Here is a 16683-nt window from a genome sequence, read left to right as displayed (position 1 = left end):
CGGAGAGAAAGTTCCAGGAATCAAATCACATCGTGGGGGTGCCAGGTGCGAGGCGGGAGGCGGTCAGCACGATGATGTCATGAGTTTTGCTGGCAAGGACGGCACGGGAGGCACCTAATGTATTGTACCGCCGTATACATACTTGCATTAGTACATACCTAGGTAGGTAGAGGCTCGGGGGTAAGAGAGATAGATAGATAGGTAGATAGATAGATAGATCTATTGGGTATTGGTAGAGGTTAGAAACGGGGAGGTATTTTACTTTAGTCAAGACTATCTCCGATCCGTACTGCTTCTCCCGATCTCAAGTTAGTAGGTTAGGTAGGTACGTTAGTATTTCTCCCCTGGAATGGCTGGCTGAATGGTAGAATAAACCGGTATGTACAATACGAATATAGCATGAAATAAAAGTATGTATGTATGTATTTCAGCGCGGAGCATATGTCCCTAGATGTACCCATTCCCACCGGCATACATACTCGGCCCTGCACTACATATACCTACCTATCCCAACGTATGCAAACGAGGGAGCATGTAGGTATCATGTATGTGCGTATGTACGCCGATGCAAACAGGGGACTTCACTGCAGTCAGATATGGCCAAACGCAGTCCTCGTGACGAGTTGTATTCCCGGTTGCTTGATAGGCTTATACTTGCGCCCAACCATATCATATCTCGTCAGGTATCAGGTATCAGTACTACATATGCAAATCACATGGTCATTAAACATGTAAACGGACTATATGAGGATACAGATAGTTATAGCAGCGTCAAAAAAAGCATAAAGGCTCTTAATTTAGGTTGCAATAGACTCTATAAAAGAAAGAATATATATAAAATATTTGTTTTTAAAGAAAAGGGAAAAGACTTTCATAATATCGTCCAATCGGAAATAATCTCAACGTCGTCATCGTCATCATCAAACAGGTGGTGATATGTAGTATAGCACCCCCGGAAATACCCAAACATCTAGAAAACCTGCAGCATCCCTCCATCCCCAATTTCCCCTCTCCTCTCTCCATTTATACACACCGCCCCCCCGGGTACGTGTACCTATAATAGTATCCTTAGATCCCGTTCGCGATTCCCAACCGAATCTTCTATCAAATCCCCATCCCAACTTGCCACGCGTGCGTTAATCTGTGCCACTTTTCCCCCTTCTGTCCTTCCCACTTGTCGGAACCGTTGTAATCTCGATCCTACCGAGTCCCAATAAAAAAAATACCCTGTAGATCCTGTTATCACCCCCGTGCGCATCCTCATTACGGCCGCTGACTGGTTCCGAAGTCCCAAATCGAATTTCGTGATAGCAGAGATGCAAATCCGTGGCATCCGGTTAGCGAGAGAACGTCCACTGGTAGACGTCCCTGTTCCGCGCTTGTGCTGCAAGAGGGCCGGTGCTCCAAACGCCTGGACCCGTTTTCGGTGACGCAGGTAAGAATCAGGTAGCACAAGAAACCCCTTGCTGCATTACAGCGGGATATATAGGTACATTAGTCGTCGCGATGGTGGTGGTGGCGGCGATGACGCCCATCTGTCACACATTAATCAGGATCAGCGAGATGCTCAGTTATATATCAATAGTAAATTTTCGCGTATCTCAAGAGATTCAGAAGAGATGAAAAGAAATCATTGCGACGAGCGAGATTTTGTTTTTATTTCAAAACAGCCGGGGTTAGTTCAGCAATGACGCGAGAGGCAAGCAGTTTTCATCTTATTCCAAACGCCCTCTACACACCAATCTTGTATATTTCCCCAAAATCATCAATAGCAGTAAATCGTTAAGTCGTCAAGGGGTACAGTGCAGGTGTTATGCTCTGCAAGCCGTTATATGTATATGTAGTTGGCGCAGAAAGGAGTAGGGCCTATGCAGGTCAATGCATAGTGGTGGATAACTCTACCCTATCACCTCCTGTCGTATCCCTCCGGAGGTGGAGGTAAGGCAGAATAAGGGTTCCCGTCAGTGTAATGGGGCCCATCGTCATACCGATTCTCCCGCGGAGGAGCTGAAGAACGCCAATTGTCAGTCCTTGACCTGCCACTAGAGCTGGAATTTGCCTGCCTAAGTCGCTCCAACCGCTTCTCATGACGCCTTTGTCTTTCTTCTTTCCATTCTGTAATTGCTTTGGCCTGTTCTCGTGCCTCCTTGAGCTCCGAGATAGCGCCCTTGACGCCCAGTGCCGCGATGCCAACCGAGGCCGCATCTTGCAAGAGTGCCTTGGTTTTCAACTTCCGAGCCTCCTCCGGGCTCAGTTTACCTTCTTTAACTGCTCTGTGCCTCGCGTTGCGCTGCCCCATGCTACCATACACATTATTAGCAGCATGGATAGTGGCAACAGCTGCTAACCCCGTCGTAATGAGTTGTTTACGTCGCATCTTCGACGTCATCTTCTTATCTTCGTCTGAATCTCCAAGATCGCTACTAGAAGCAGAACTTGACCTACCTCCTCGTGAACGGGACGAACTACGCGGTCGCCCACTACCAATAGAACGCTCCTCCTCATCATAATCATCATAACCGTCGTTAGCAGGGCCTCGGCCTCCTCTCATATAGGCACGAGACTTGTGATCATCATCATAGCGGTCGTCTGATGGGCTTCTATGACGACTCCGGCGAGAAGACCGGTCGTCATAATAGTCATCGTCCTTATCATCAGGGTCATTGCCTAGGCCAATTTTAGCTAGGCTGCGTCGTGTCTTATCAACGATACTGCGGCTGCGGCTACGGCGCCTTGGGGGCGAGGGGCTTCGGCTATCGTATGAGTCGACACTATCCCGGCGAGGACGGGATCGAGACCGACTCCGGCCGCTGATAAGCTTTTTGGCACCCAAAGCACCCAAGCCTGCCGTAGCTAGCGCCGCAAGACCGGGTCCTCCGCCACCCTCGGAGCGTGCACGAGAGCGGGCACGAGAGCGGGACCTGCTCCGACCTGTACTTCGATCCTCCTCGATGTCCTTTCTGGAGCCATTGAGCATGCGGTTGCCAAGAAGGCCACCGATAACGGATTCCACAAGGTGGCGTTTGCCATCCTTGGAAGGATCATGAGCAGCATCGATGGTTGCAGCACCAGCAGCCGCGGTAAGAACTCGCTTCATCTTCTCTCCCTTCCATCCGCCAGGCTCCTTCGCAACACGGAAAGCCTCTGCGGCGCCTGCGACGAGCGACGCCTTGGCGGCCTTTTGCATTCTAGCCGCAGGAGTATCCTTCGAGCTCTTTGTGCTACCTCGCGAACGGTACGAATCTGGACTACCGCGGCGACTTCTTGAATCCCTCTCAGAACCGCCACCGGTCAAGGCCTTGATAGCTCCTCCCAGACCAGCAGCGGCCAGGGCGTTTTCAAGAAAAGACTTGTTGCCTTTTTGGTGTCTGGAGTCGTCATCGTCCTCGTCGGAATAGTACTCGACAACTTTACCGTCTCGTCCTTTGTGAACAATGTAGGTTGACTTTTTGTCATCTTTATTGGCATGCTTGCTGTAATAGTCTACTCCTTGGTAGCCGGCAAGCGCGCCGGCAGCGCCAAGAGCAGCGGAGGCGGCTATGTTGCGTTGAACTTCGACGCCATCCTTCTCTGCTTCATGGCGATCCCATAGCTCTTTGGCGCCAGCAGCGAGGAGACCACCGGCGACAGCGGCGATGATCTTTTCTTGCTTAGATAGTACGCGCTTGCGGGCTCTCTCCTCCTCCTCGTAATAAACACTAGCGGGCTTCTTACGAGGACGGTGATCCCGTGCACCGTCGTGGCGGCGGGAGTCGTAGTAGTAATCATCGTAACCAGGGTCGGCGGATTTGGCCCTACGGATATCTCGGGAGTAACCAGGAGGGGGAAAGTCTCTATTAACTTCCTCGACGGAAAGCTGGTCACTATCTTCCCTCGTTCGAGGCACAAGTGCGGTGCGGCTCGTTGGATTTACCCTGTAGTATGTTTCCTGAGTCTCGGCGTACCGGGGACTTGCCCTCTCACGGCGATCTTCATGGTAAACCCGACGGGAATACTCGCGCGGGGGAGGGTCATAAGGGTCGTACGCGGACATTGTTGGCGCGTGTTAGTGGGTAGTAACTTACTACTAGTAAGTGTGATAAGTGTGTGATAAGTGTGAGAGTGTAAATTGATAAGTTTGTGTAGTTGGGAAACGGATCAAACTCTAAACTGATTCAAGAAGTGTCGAAGTTGGGAAGCTATGAGTAATGAACGGCAGAACGGCAGAACAGTAGCACAATAATTCACGGCGGTTGGGGGGAAGGGGGGGAAGGGGAGGGGCAAGGGCGAGTATTAGGCGCATTATGTACACCATGTACACTATGATGCAGTGCCAATGATGGTGGTGTTGTTAGTGCGTCGCAATTGGAGCGGGGCAATTTATTATCTGCTGCTCCGGGCGAAAACAAGCTTGAAGCCCTGTGTAACCTGACGTCAACCCCTGTAAGTACATACATAGGCTATTACCGAGACTGGGCAGATTCTTCAAAAGGAATCAATCCTAAGCTGCGCCTCGCGGTGAGAGCGATGATGCACTTAAGTGGCTCCTTCACGTATGTGCTAACTGAATTTGCATACATATAAACTAACGTCATCAGGTTTTGCTGAAGCAGCTCGGTTTTACGAGGCATACATACACTTACCTAACATATATACTCAGTACCTAGGTAATCCTGGTATTTAGCAGGGTAGCCCCTACGACGTCTTCATAATATTGCAACCGCAACTTAATACATACCTCATACTCAAGATTGAAGATGGAATCTGGTGGAATAGCTGAATAGCTACGTACGCCGTATCACAACAGATATCGTATCTGGCTACCCAATTTTGAACAAATTAAGTTGCTGTTGGGCGTTGTGTTCATTACACAATCAGAACCCAGACGATATCCATGCCTTCTTAGTGTCTTGTCTATGTCTCAGTATAACGTCACTTATTCGAACTGTGGCCTATGAGCAGCTTGTGGTGTATATACGTGTATATAAGAGAGTTGTCTTTTAATAAATATCAGATTCACCTTCAACATATATAGTTCGCCATCGCTGCAAGGCATATCTACCCAACCGTAGATCATATTTTCCGCGAGTAGCACATGAACAAACCCCCCTTAGTTATAGGAAAGTCTAGAACCTAGCGGCTTTCACTGCCCGAGTTGCCATGTATGTAAGGGTACTTGCACTAGGCATATGCTAGTTCGACTATCTTCGTTCGTAAAAGCGAACGTGACAGCTCAGCCTTCGCCCGGAATTAATGGTTGATTACATCCCTGTGAATACATGGCGACTACTAATGTATTAATGTAAGACGGAACATCCAAAGTCCTATGCGCCGAACAGTTCACCGCGCAGGAATGCGGCTTAAAGGTCAGGTGGGAGCTGCTTCTGCCTTAGAGATATATCTGTATATATATATATATATATGTATTGCTCCTATAAAGAATGTACGACAACTAGCAGTAAACAAAACTTCTATGCACACTTTTCCAGGTCCACCTGCCCACCCACCCCTGGCTTAATGTATGTATGCGCTGAATATGACCATGACCATGCAATATGTACGACCTACTATGTAGGTACCTAACCTAACAAAGTCTGGCTCCCCAAAACGGGGATGATCTAGACCACTCACTCGAACTCCGATCCTATGTTACCCCTTTTTGAAGTGCTCGGGATCAGCTCCGTCCTGCAAAGGGGAAGGTAGGAAAAAAATTGGGAGATAAAAAATGTAAAAAGAAGAAGAAGAACAAGCCTGAGCGGGTTGTCCGGTCCTGTTGCGCATGGTAGGCATGATATGGTATATACCGTATATACTCCTCGAATCCGGTAACAACCCCTCGTATTTATGCGCGTATATAAGTACCCAATATGTATGCAGAAGCGTATGTAGCGACGACGACGATGATGATATATCCCATTATTATATTACGATCCGAATTGCTCTCTATAGGGTTGACGGCTATTAAGAAACAGGTCCAAGGTCTCGATATAGAGCTCCTTCTGGCTAGTTGTAGCCTGGACATGTGGATTCTGCTCGAGGGCCTCAGTCCACTGTTGCCAACGCGTTCCCGGCACGGGATCGCCCCAGTTACGGAGCTCTCGGAGTATGCGGGACATCCGAAGGACGAAGGGAGCAAAATGGATGTCTACAAGGCATAAGTCTTCTCCCAGGAAGTATGGCCCCTGGGTTGCGGATTAGAGATGTTTTGAAGGGTAAAGTAAGGGGTGGAGAACCTACCCTATCATTAGCAGCTTGAACAAGGGCTGTTATCTCACTCCGGAGCCTCTCTGCGTATTCTGATTGCTTTGTGAAATCGGTAGCCTTCGCGAGAGCGAAGAAAGCCGGAACTATCCTTGCGTTGATCTAAACCAGCCAGTCAAACTCTGTGTCCTCTATGTGGTGGAAGTTCGCCAGGGGAGCTCACATGGTCGATCCATAGTCTACAGTTTGCCTTTAACCTAGGGTCCGTGGGAGAAAGGGGCACCGTTTGGTTATGGTCCTCAAGCTAGCAAGTTGGACGGTCAGCGATGGAGGGGACCATCTATAATCATCTCATAATTCTAACGACTTACGTATTCCAATATGACGGCACTCTCACCGCTGGCCCAGTCGCCTTCACGAATAGCTGGAACTAGGCCTCGCGGGTTTGCTTCTAGCAATTGGGTAGGGCGCTTAAATGGGTCTGTCTCGCAATATTGATATTGCATACCCTTCGCTTCCAGAGCAATCCACACTCTCTGTGAAAAGGGGCTGACAAGGAGGCTCGTTAGCTTGAGCTACATTATGTTCTAGGAGGTTAGCTTACCAAAAGCAAGCAGCATAGAGTTTTAATTCGTGCTCCTTCGAGTGCTTTTTCGCGGTTGCAAGTGCGGCTCCTGACATCCTCCTAGGTAGAGGCTTCTATAGGAGTAAGTTAGTGTGAGGAGTTTTGGCTAGATTTTAGAACTACCAAATATGAATGGGAGATAATAGGAGCTGAGTAGAACTGTTTGCCCCCCTATTATAATAAACAATTGCTTTCCTCCGCTGTGCTAAAGGGAGATGTTACCGTTCTAGATCACTTGTATCTTGACAGAAGTTTTCCATATATAAAACCGGGTATAAAGGTAATCGCAACTATGGTACAAGGAATAACCCACCTGAATCTTCTTTGCTTCTTTCTCTTGCGCGGCAACATACCTCTGTACGGTTGACTTCTTGATCTCATCGCTCTTCTCTAGGCTATGCTTGTGAGGACCAGCGACGCCGTCGCCCTTACCGTTCCCGCCATTTCCATTGACTCTTTGTATTGTCCAGAATTTCTCTCCGTTGAGATGAGCATCTATGGGCCGTGGTGGTAGGCCGTCGTTAAACATGGGCTGTTGTGGAGATTGGTAAACACTCGGCGGAGCTAAATTGAGGTTCGAGTCCCCGTCACCGGGTAACATCGTCGCTCCCGGAAAGTATTCGGTAATCTTGATTTTGACATCGCATAGATCTCTCTCGCGCGCACTCCGCTTGCGCTTCTTCTTGGAAGGGTCATCCGATTTGGGCGTCCCCGGTGGCCGTCCCTTCATTCGACAATCCCAGTAATGCGATATAAAAGGTTTGCGCTTGTACTTTTGCGTGGAACGATGCGAGTAAACATTATCGATATGGGGGAAATACGTCTCGAATCTAGTTGGTAATTAGTACAAGGGCTCAGTTCCAAAAGGAATCCTGTTCCCTACTGGTCATTGGTCAAGATAATTGTATCGTCGACATTGAATAGCTTCTCGCGCCAAGCTTGAAGATCGGGTGGGTCGACGACTATCCTATTGACCAATTGGCCATGGGGTCTCGGTTCAGAGGCTTCAGCAGCTGAGGAATTGACTTGCGCCGCTTGGATAAAGATATCCTCGTCTTGTTGAAGCTGGAGAATAGCATTTGGAGACATGCCATTGTGTGTTAGGATGCCGAATTGACCCGAGGCAGGCGGTGCCGAGTGCGACGATGGAGGGAGAGAGGCATGGTGTTGATGTGGAGTTCGGCGGATGTCGGAGGTTGTTTCTTTATGGGAGCGCTGGAGCATGTGAACCGCATTTGGCTCGCTATCGAAACTATCTTGGACGTGCGAAGTATAGTCGCTCGGGATGACGGGTATAGCGGGTATAGCAGGTACGGCTTGTAGGCGTTGGAGGTGTTGTTGGAAAACAGTATCGGTAGGATCGAGAGCGGATAGATCGATGCTCGTATGCGACGAGAAGGTTGAGACACGGAAGTGATGCGACTGTTGAGGGTGATGATTATGATGACGACGAAGTTCGTGCGACAGCGGAGCCTCGGTTCCTGGAGGAGGTGGTTGAGACGTTTGCTGTTGGTGCTGCTGCTGATGCTGCTGTGGTGGTGGTGGCGGCGGCGGCGGCGGCGGCGGCGGCGGTTGTGGAAAAGATACGGAGGCGGGGTCCATCATGATTATGCCTTTCGTATATAGTCTGTCTGCTGCTGCTTGGTGACGATGCTGCTATAATGCCTTTGAACAAACTCGGCGCAGCCCACCAAGCATGTTTTACCCCATTCTCAAGTCGGATGTCGTAGGCGAAGCGTCTTCGCCGTCATGATTTGACTTCTGCTAGTTCGAGGAATTGGTTTGTCCAAGGTACTCCAAGGTACCTAAGGCCAATGTAAAGAGGTAGCGGAAAGGCAACGAATTGGGTTAATGGAATCGGAATCGGACAATACCGGCAAGGCGGGAAAGAGTCTAGAAATTACCTAGAACGTACAAAGGTAAAATATTAATAGTAATAATATAATAAAAGTACGATCAGATGTGAAAATGCTAAAATGCCAAAAATGCCAAAAGCGCCGATAGAAGCTGAAAAGCGCAGCTCACGAAATTGCCCCGCCTTATGGGGTCCTTTGCCCCAGGGCGGCCAGACCTACTTCCCTGAAAAGCTTAGTCTAATCCTAAAGTGGCAATGGACCACCTGTCTATACCTTATCGTCCCATCAATTTCTATATACCTAGGTAGTATAGGCCCCACATCCCGACGAACGGCCTAACTTACCTAACGCTAACCCTTAAGTTGCACTAGTATAATCCGTAAAGAGTACATATAAAGATACCGGCGGCATAATACAAGCGGCATAATACAAGGACGATAAAGTCCGTAATGTAGGAGCTGTACATATGTAAGTGTAATGGTAATACCTACATGTAATATGTAATATACTTTTGGGCCAATAATCGTCGCCAATAGCAGGAATTGGACCCTGACGATCTAATAAGATCTCATCCATTATCTATAACTCGCACACTTCGTCGTATTGCCCCTCACCCCTCATTCCCGAGACACCTACCAAGAAGCTGAAAAAATAAAATAAAATGCACCAAGTCTGGTTCGCTTTCTACGAATCAACCTCTCATCACGAGCCACGTTGAGAGTTATCCCTCGTGAGAAGGACCCTCCCCTTTCTGGTAATTACGGCGTCGTGGTACGAAGGGAGCTTACGTGCCCGCATCTGCAGCTTTCTAAACCTGGCAGTCTGGGTACGTGATAGGCATCGAGTCGCCAATCCTAGGCTGTTGCCGCGATATTTGACAGATAAGGGGCTATTAGATACCTAATAGAAAACATATTTTCCACTCATCATGTTTATAGATTGCATAATGCAATACTATATCCAGCTTTCAACTCCAACTGGATATCTTTGTAAAATACGCATTTCTTTGGGTATCTGCCTAGGTACATAGGTAGGTAGTAGGATTTCGTCATTTATTCGTCTATGTGAATTTGAATGGAGTATATGGATAAGTGAGGTAAGGGTTCCTTCGCCTTCCGTTACCGACATATTAGAAAAATCCAACCCCCGTGCGTCACGTCATGACAGTCTACTATACAGTTCCAAAATGAACGTAACCTCCGTGTCGATATCGGACGCGCAGCACCTAGAACGCCCCAATATGTATGTCCCAAGTCGTAATAAAGCGCCTGGCCCGATGGTCAACCCTGTACATATCCAATCCTGCCTTGCTCCTATTCAGCTTATATCGAGAGAACGGACATGCTTCGATTAGTTAATGGCCCGGCCCTCGTGACAGCGTTATGTGTTAGGTTCCCATCCCAAGTCCATTCGCACATCTAATAGGTGTTGAAGAACCCCCTCGGCTACGGGCGTCATATCACTTTGCCCAGCCCAATTATCTGGAAGTGTGAAACCTTGGTCTGGAGTCATGCCTGTACCACCCCCCATTTGAAAGAAAGCGGCTGTAGTCGCGTCCATCTCGGCTTGAGGCCCTAGAGACTGGTGGGATCCGATAGGACTGGTATCAAAAGACCTCCTGCCGCTCGAGCTTGCCATATGACCAGGTCCCGTCGTGCTCTGGCGATTATCTGAGGCGGTACTCGAATTTGGCGTTGGTCTATTTGATGGCCCATCAGTATTTGACGATGGTGATATATCGTTTGAGTCGCTTGTAGTCCCTTCTACGAACCCCGGGAACATTATAGGCGGAATTGTTGCGTGGTTGCAACTATTATTACTAGCAATCTGGTCACGAGTGGCCTGGCCTTGTTCTCCCGCAAGCCAATTTTGGCCCGCGAACTCATCCACCAGTTGTCTACCGTTGATCGGATGCTGATTTTCAGATTGACAATTATTAGAAGCATTTGGCGGGTTGTCACTACCCACGTTTGCATGGCGATAAGCAAGAAGGCCACCACCTCCTGACTCGTGATCCGTTGCGCAGTTAGTAGCATCTCCGACACCATTTTTTCGATAAGGCATCTTTGGAAGCTTGACACCCGAGCCAGGCTTGAAGTTGTTAGTTAATCCAGGATACTCATTAATGAATGATTTAGAATGAAACTTACGCTATCTGCACTCCTTGGGAAGGCAGACTTGAGCTTAGGTATTCGCGTTCCTAACGCTTCTAAGTCGACATCCAATTGCACTAAGAATGATTCGGTTAAGGGGTTCTTCCTCTTCAATGCATTCATAGCGGCAAGGAGGAACCGTAGCGAATCCGCTGTCTGGCTGTCGTCCGGCCTACTCTTCAGGTATTGAACAAATACCCGCGCAGCAACGTATAAACAAAAAGATATGAACGGATTCATCTACAATCTTGTTAGATGCGGGGCTCATGCTCGTCTAGGGTTCTTCAACGGGCACTTACAGCACACAAGTCTAAGTGTGATACCATTCTCATGATGCTGGCAATCTCGTTCGCTGCCGTGATGCATCGTACTTTGCTTTCCGCACTAACAGACGGCGGGAGTTTATTCCGGTCTGCCTTAAAGATAGCCGCTTGGTGAAGACATATCGTCGAAGTATGGATGTTCATATTAGTAAATACGATGTTGGGATTAGAAAGCCCGACAGGAAGTTTTAGATGGTTTGGTAGACAGAGGGACGTATTTAGCAGAATGTTATCCATATTCCTATGGCGCTTCCAGAACTCCCCATTGAGATCGTGGTCGCGATCGTCGGCATCTGGCCGATGAAGATGGACGAGATTGCGGCCGAATAAACAGGCCATCAATACGATACCTCCGAAGGATGAAAGCTTGGCGGCTCCAGCTGGGCACATCGAGTCCGCAAGCGATTGCGTCTGTTCTGGTCGGCTCATTTCGAACGCCTCCTCCGAAGATGGCAAATTGGTCATAACATCTCGCTCATCGATCGTCATGGGCCAACCGGTACCAATGCTTGCATACCGGTCCTGCGAGAAGGCCATCCAAAAGGTCCTTCGCCTCTCTTCACGCTCCGTCCAGTCGCGAGGAGGCGGAAGGCATTGCTTCACATCAAGGCCCGTCCCGTCAAGTCTGTGCAGTCCAATCCTAAAGTTTGTGAGCAGTGAGTCGTCCAAGCCAGCTTTACTCTAGTACTTACATCTGGCATAAGCGCACAGCAGCGCCTGTGCTCATCCACGCTCTTGGGAAGTACATCATCTTAAATTCATACGACGCAAGCAGCACATGAGTTTGAGCATGAGCTACTGAAATCATGTGCTCGCCATAGCCTTTGACGTAATCTGCCTCGATATACTTACGAGCGCGCTGGTAAAAGAGGTCTTTTAAATCCGCAAACTTGTCTGCTACCGCACATGCCTGGGTCCAAATCGCATATCGCAATGCAACGGGAGGTCGTTGGTTCGGCGCCCTAGCGAGTGAATAAGTATGGAGACCAGCATGAACACAGCCTAGAAAGTTAAGGGTAGGTACACGGTAGAAATGCAAAGGGTATATCATACAAATTCATCGCCGCCAGGTACCGGAATTTATGAATCATGGGCAACGATGGATGGATCTTATCGAAGTATATTTGATGCCTGCGAATTTCTGTTAGTCAAGATCGTGTGCATATACGTTAAGGGACTCTAACAGTTCATCGATCGTCTCCTGCGGCGGGAGAGGTTCTTCCAGTCCAAGACCAATCATCTCCCACGTAAAACTACTGTCCATACCGCCCATGTTCATGTTCCCGCCAAAATTAAATTCATCTAAGCCGGCGGGTGCTTGTGGTGACTCGGCATTGAAATGCCATTGGTCCATATCACGATCTCTTGATATGTTTATTTGAGGATTTGGTATATTAAAATTAGGCGTCGGAGCGGTTCGTTGGTTGCGATTCGGTTGTTCGAAGGTGACGTTTGGCGTTTTGCCCGCATCAACCCCAACGGTAAAAGACGGCTCTTGGGTTTTATTCAGGAGCGTCTCGACTTGTTCTAAATGAGAGCAAGACCCCTTAGTTCCTATTCACTGGTTCCAATAGGTGTCTTGTTGAATTGACACTTACTCAATCTCTCTTCTAGAGCCTTCACATATCCCCTTTTAGGGCCACTCTTTCGTCTCACTTCATCGTAAGCGCAAGCGTGTCCTAACCTCGTACATGTACTACAACTCGGCTTTACGCCGTCGCATCTGAGCTTGCGTTTTCGACATATCATACACGCTAGCCGCTTCGGCCTGGGAACATTGCCGTTATTCTGGTTTTGAGGCGCGGCGGGTGGGCTCGTATCGGCGGTTGGACTGTTGTCTGTGCCTCCCTGAGACCCAGAGTCGTTGGCTGCGGCGCCAGGGGCTTCGCCAGTCGAAGTCGACATAATCTAAGACAAGATTAGATAGTGCGGGAAAGCGGCGATGACTCCGTAGCGCGCCGGTAGAAGACCCCGAACGGAAGAGCTGTATGTATTTCGGGATGCGCTTCGGCCTCAAGCCACGATAGCGTCTTGGATACGCGCGCCAGTTCGACGGCCACTGTCAAAACGAGATATCGGCGACAGAAACAATTCAATCCAACCCCTTCCAAGTTCTTTTTTTTTTCTCTTTTAAAATATTTCTCTCCCTCCGACACTCTGTCTCGATGTTTTAACGTGTGTCGTTAAGCCCCAGGCGGTATAAGCCTTAAATCTTACGGCGGGAAATCGAGTCGATAAGCATTGGCGAGTAGACGGGGAAAATGTATGGAAGCCGTGAAGAGGGTCTTTAGGAGAGGGGATCCCGGGCCTCGTAATGTGGGGAATGATCTTAATAGAATCTCTTTTCTATAAGTGGAATTCGCAATGATATTGTTGCTTGGGACCAAGTAGTTGAAGAACATTCAGGGCTGAAGAGCGACCCCAAACTTCAAGACGGGATTAGCAATAGCCACGCGCCGCCTTGTAAGAAAATAGTGTATACCTCTCTATACGAAATCCCGAGGTGGTGTGTAGACAGGTAGATACCTAAGTTACCAAGTCGACTGTCAGGACATAGGCAACAGGAAGAATGACTGTCCCCTACCAATACCTACATATACTCATGCAAATTCAGGAGATATATGGGATTGAATCCCGGTCGCTACGTCGCTATATCCTGCCAATCACAAAGAAAAAGTCGAGCCAATATGAATTACTAATGTAAGAGGGACTTGTCTACACTAGTAGGGCTGAGTAGTAGAAGCAACAAAGTGGATTTTAGATTAAATCGATTCCATAGCCCACATAAGATAATGTTATTAGCGGGGTCTCAAGTACTCTAGTATTTCCTTCTTTGTGCCGTTCTTGCTATTATTTATATTGCAGCCTTATTGATATTCGTAGGTCAATCTTGTATTGTTATAAGATTAACTAGTACCTTTATGAGATGTCTTCATAGAACCCGGAGTACTGGTTTCACATCGACTATGTAGGTACCTACATGTAAGCAACGTAAGCTATAATTAAATCTGATTGGCTATTCTATTTTCTAGAATTTATCGGAACGAACACTCAGTTGTCTGAAACCCCTCGCACTTAAGGAGATAGTGGGGAATTGTTGTATTGTACTATGTAAGATAGCACTCCGTACACTATACGAAGTACCTAATTCTACAGCGCAGTCCATAAAGCTTGGCGAAACTGCGCCAACTTAAGCCTACATCTAAGCTTAAAATGACAAATGACCTAAAAATTTCTCCATCTCAGCACCATCAAGTAGGCGACTGTAAGCAGGTTGCAGTTTAGAAAACAGCGAGTGGCATGGAAAAGATTAGTGTATTATTATATAGTAAAGGCCGTGGAGCATTGCGATGTCAATTCACCGTATAACACTCTTGCTATGTACCTAAGGTATCAAAGCTTTCAGGGAAAGGTAGTGCTATCAAACAGGCTTCCTATTAAAGTACCGTCTCTCCCAGTAAGCTTCATGTGGTAATCTAGGGTTGTTGGTGAAACATTATCTCGCGAGATAGCCTCTTATATGTTGTATCGGATGTCGCCCCCAACTCTGTTAAACCAACACTTGTCTCTAATGATGATGACAATAAGCAGCATCCCATATGCTACCCCCTATCTGTCTAAATTAGGAACCCTTTTTTTAGAGGCTGCTTTTCAGCTCAGCGCGTCAATCCCTTCTCAGTAGAATTGCCTATACGGACGTGATTTCTTATATCTTATATTCGTTCAGAATTCGGTCTTGGCCGTCGTCGCGGCTATCGGAACCATTGGTTTCTCTCGAGTATCTGCTTTCATAACCGTCAATCAGATTGACTCCGAGTCTTCCTATTTCGTCCCTGCGCTGGCCCCTATTACTCGTAGACTTCCCGAGTCAATGTACGCGAGTGAATATCGGTTTGGAGACCATGCAATAACAGGAGAAGCTGTCGTGGTCTTATATGTGCAGAGATGGTCTCCCGTTTCGGAGTTGAATATCTCTAGTCCGGATCCTACAAGCATGACAAGAAATTTAGTCTCGGTGTCAACAAATGTACGACTTAATGATACTTACCCTCCTCACTTCCGCCTACTATATAGAGACCATCCCAAGAGAAACCTGTGTCGAAAAGTTAGCACGGATGATTTATGACGTATGATTTCAATATACGTACTGAGACTGCGAACTGGACCGATCATCTTAGTCGCAGTTCTAACACAATTCCATTCCGTTGTTTCCCAAAGCGAAATCAGTGAATCAGTTCCACCCGTGGCTAAGTACCGGTTATATGGATGTAGCTCAACAGATATGCAGGACGAGGTATGCCCGGTCAACTTGAATTCGGCATCTGGACCTTCCTTGTAGTCAAACTGGTAGGCGGGCTCAAAATCCGGGAATGAGAGGATTCTTGTTTTTCCATCTCCAGTAGTAGCAAATATTCTTTGGCCACTCCAACAGAATGCAATGTCGTTAGTCTGCACAGGCTGTTGATGTGATGAAATCGGTGTGCTTTGGGTTGGTGAAATAATGAAGAGCTTGTCTTCCTAAAGCAATGGGTTAGTCTTTGGGAAGTAGGCTGGATGATAATATTTACCTTATTCCCGACGAGGACACATTCGCCGCGGGGATGCCACGCTAAAGTGAAGGTCTCGCCTAAGCCTTTAACCTCGTTCAGGACTTGCTTAGTCTTGACGTCCCAGAACCTAACCACTCCATCACTGCTCACACTACACAACTCGAGCTCCTTAACGGGATTGAAAGCAACCTTTTCGATTGATGCCGTATGACCTTTCAACTCGGTCGTTTGACGAACATTAGGCTTGTCCACATTCCCTTAAACCGGTAATTAAGAATTAGCATTCCATACCACAGTAAACATAAAATCCCAATTACATCATCCTAAAGGGGCATTCTTATGTTGTCGGATCATGAGCCGAGGACGAATCACGTACAGACGCGTAAGGTTTTGTCCAAACAACCAGTCGCAATATAAGTACCCAGTGGATTCCAAGCAATCGTGCGAATGCTAGCAAAAGTAATTAGTCAGATCTCAGATTATAACACAGGGTCCAGTAGTCGTACCATCTAGGGAGTAGGTACGAGACCACAGCGCGTATATTATGAATACCGACTAGGGAGAAAGATAAGCGGTAACTTACTTGTTTGGGGTCTTGTTCACGGCCGGGTCGTGGTAAATTGTCGGCTTCAAAGTGGGAAGTATAACCTTGAACTTATCAGCTGCCACGGACGTTCTTGGTACTACGCGTGCCATGGCTTCACGAGTAGTAGATTATCACTATGTCGTTACTGCGGATGGAGTAGAAATAATTTCATGCCAATATATGGTGTTTCATAATATTTTTCGACGGAAATTCAGCAGATACTAAAAAGTTCTATGCTTTTTGTCGAAAGTTGAGGTTGTGAATTTATTGTTTGAAGCTTTAAAGCTTGAGGTAAAGCCAACAGATACAAAGGTCCAGACGTACCTAAGTACCTAACCTACGTTGATGTACTTAAAGTGAATGATCCACCTTAGCTTGAGTCTAAATTCCCGCTTAACCACATATGTATC

General features: G+C 47.6%; 4 protein-coding genes across 4 annotated transcripts; all 4 read right to left on the bottom strand.

Moving 5' to 3' along the window:
* Positions 1 to 796: 796 nt before the first annotated feature.
* On the bottom strand, positions 797 to 4527 carry F5Y00DRAFT_242805 (uncharacterized protein). The gene is made up of 2 exons (XM_048008580.1): positions 2446 to 4527; positions 797 to 1535 (listed from the first exon to the last, which is right to left on the bottom strand). Exons 1-2 carry the CDS (start codon positions 4031 to 4033, stop codon positions 1495 to 1497), a joined length of 1629 nt encoding a protein of 542 aa, XP_047862842.1. The 5' UTR covers positions 4034 to 4527; the 3' UTR covers positions 797 to 1494.
* Positions 4528 to 5388: 861 nt separating this feature from the next.
* F5Y00DRAFT_242803 (uncharacterized protein) lies at positions 5389 to 8913 on the bottom strand. Its single transcript, XM_048008579.1, has 7 exons — positions 7689 to 8913; positions 7119 to 7635; positions 6785 to 6879; positions 6552 to 6729; positions 6404 to 6484; positions 6217 to 6342; positions 5389 to 6161 (listed from the first exon to the last, which is right to left on the bottom strand). The coding sequence occupies exons 1-7, from the start codon at positions 8408 to 8410 to the stop codon at positions 5904 to 5906; spliced, it is 1977 nt and encodes a 658-aa protein (XP_047862841.1). The 5' UTR covers positions 8411 to 8913; the 3' UTR covers positions 5389 to 5903.
* A 1002-nt stretch (positions 8914 to 9915) lies between these two features.
* F5Y00DRAFT_129176 (uncharacterized protein) lies at positions 9916 to 13196 on the bottom strand. The gene is made up of 7 exons (XM_048004187.1): positions 12736 to 13196; positions 12322 to 12664; positions 12191 to 12268; positions 11830 to 12099; positions 11114 to 11777; positions 10812 to 11054; positions 9916 to 10752 (listed from the first exon to the last, which is right to left on the bottom strand). Exons 1-7 carry the CDS (start codon positions 13040 to 13042, stop codon positions 10042 to 10044), a joined length of 2616 nt encoding a protein of 871 aa, XP_047862840.1. The 5' UTR covers positions 13043 to 13196; the 3' UTR covers positions 9916 to 10041.
* A 1205-nt stretch (positions 13197 to 14401) lies between these two features.
* On the bottom strand, positions 14402 to 16575 carry F5Y00DRAFT_242794 (WD40 repeat-like protein). The gene is made up of 6 exons (XM_048008578.1): positions 16271 to 16575; positions 16064 to 16137; positions 15706 to 15944; positions 15286 to 15655; positions 15186 to 15230; positions 14402 to 15123 (listed from the first exon to the last, which is right to left on the bottom strand). The coding sequence occupies exons 1-6, from the start codon at positions 16381 to 16383 to the stop codon at positions 14960 to 14962; spliced, it is 1005 nt and encodes a 334-aa protein (XP_047862839.1). The 5' UTR covers positions 16384 to 16575; the 3' UTR covers positions 14402 to 14959.
* Between the last annotated feature and the right edge of the window lie 108 nt (positions 16576 to 16683).

The sequence above is a fragment of the Daldinia vernicosa genome (genome assembly GCF_022497035.1).
Source record: "Daldinia vernicosa strain CBS 139.73 unplaced genomic scaffold F5Y00scaffold_39, whole genome shotgun sequence".
Lineage (NCBI taxonomy): Eukaryota > Fungi > Ascomycota > Sordariomycetes > Xylariales > Hypoxylaceae > Daldinia > Daldinia vernicosa.
Note: the sequence above shows the minus strand (reverse complement) of the source record. Positions and strands in the feature narration are given on the sequence as shown.

Excerpts from the sequence above, each read along its gene's own strand:
- F5Y00DRAFT_129176 (XM_048004187.1), bottom strand. The coding sequence starts at position 13,042 with ATGTCGACTTCGACTGGCGAAGCCCCTGGCGCCGCAGCCAACGACTCT. Across the intron at positions 12,665-12,735 it reads GGCTCTAGAAGAGAGATTGA|AACAAGTCGAGACGCTCCTG; the intron begins GTAAGTGTCAAT and ends GCTCTCATTTAG. Across the intron at positions 11,778-11,829 it reads GCTGTGCGCTTATGCCAGAT|GATTGGACTGCACAGACTTG; the intron begins GTAAGTACTAGA and ends CACAAACTTTAG.
- F5Y00DRAFT_242794 (XM_048008578.1), bottom strand. The coding sequence starts at position 16,383 with ATGGCACGCGTAGTACCAAGAACGTCCGTGGCAGCTGATAAGTTCAAG. Across the intron at positions 16,138-16,270 it reads GTGAACAAGACCCCAAACAA|CATTCGCACGATTGCTTGGA; the intron begins GTAAGTTACCGC and ends TACTTTTGCTAG. Across the intron at positions 15,124-15,185 it reads AGTAGGCGGAAGTGAGGAGG|GATCCGGACTAGAGATATTC; the intron begins GTAAGTATCATT and ends TCATGCTTGTAG.
- F5Y00DRAFT_242805 (XM_048008580.1), bottom strand. The coding sequence starts at position 4,033 with ATGTCCGCGTACGACCCTTATGACCCTCCCCCGCGCGAGTATTCCCGT. Across the intron at positions 1,536-2,445 it reads TTCGTCCCGTTCACGAGGAG|ATGGGCGTCATCGCCGCCAC; the intron begins GTAGGTCAAGTT and ends AATGTGTGACAG.
- F5Y00DRAFT_242803 (XM_048008579.1), bottom strand. The coding sequence starts at position 8,410 with ATGATGGACCCCGCCTCCGTATCTTTTCCACAACCGCCGCCGCCGCCG. Across the intron at positions 7,636-7,688 it reads ATTATCTTGACCAATGACCA|ATTCGAGACGTATTTCCCCC; the intron begins GTAGGGAACAGG and ends ATTACCAACTAG. Across the intron at positions 6,162-6,216 it reads TTCAAGCTGCTAATGATAGG|GGGCCATACTTCCTGGGAGA; the intron begins GTAGGTTCTCCA and ends TCCGCAACCCAG.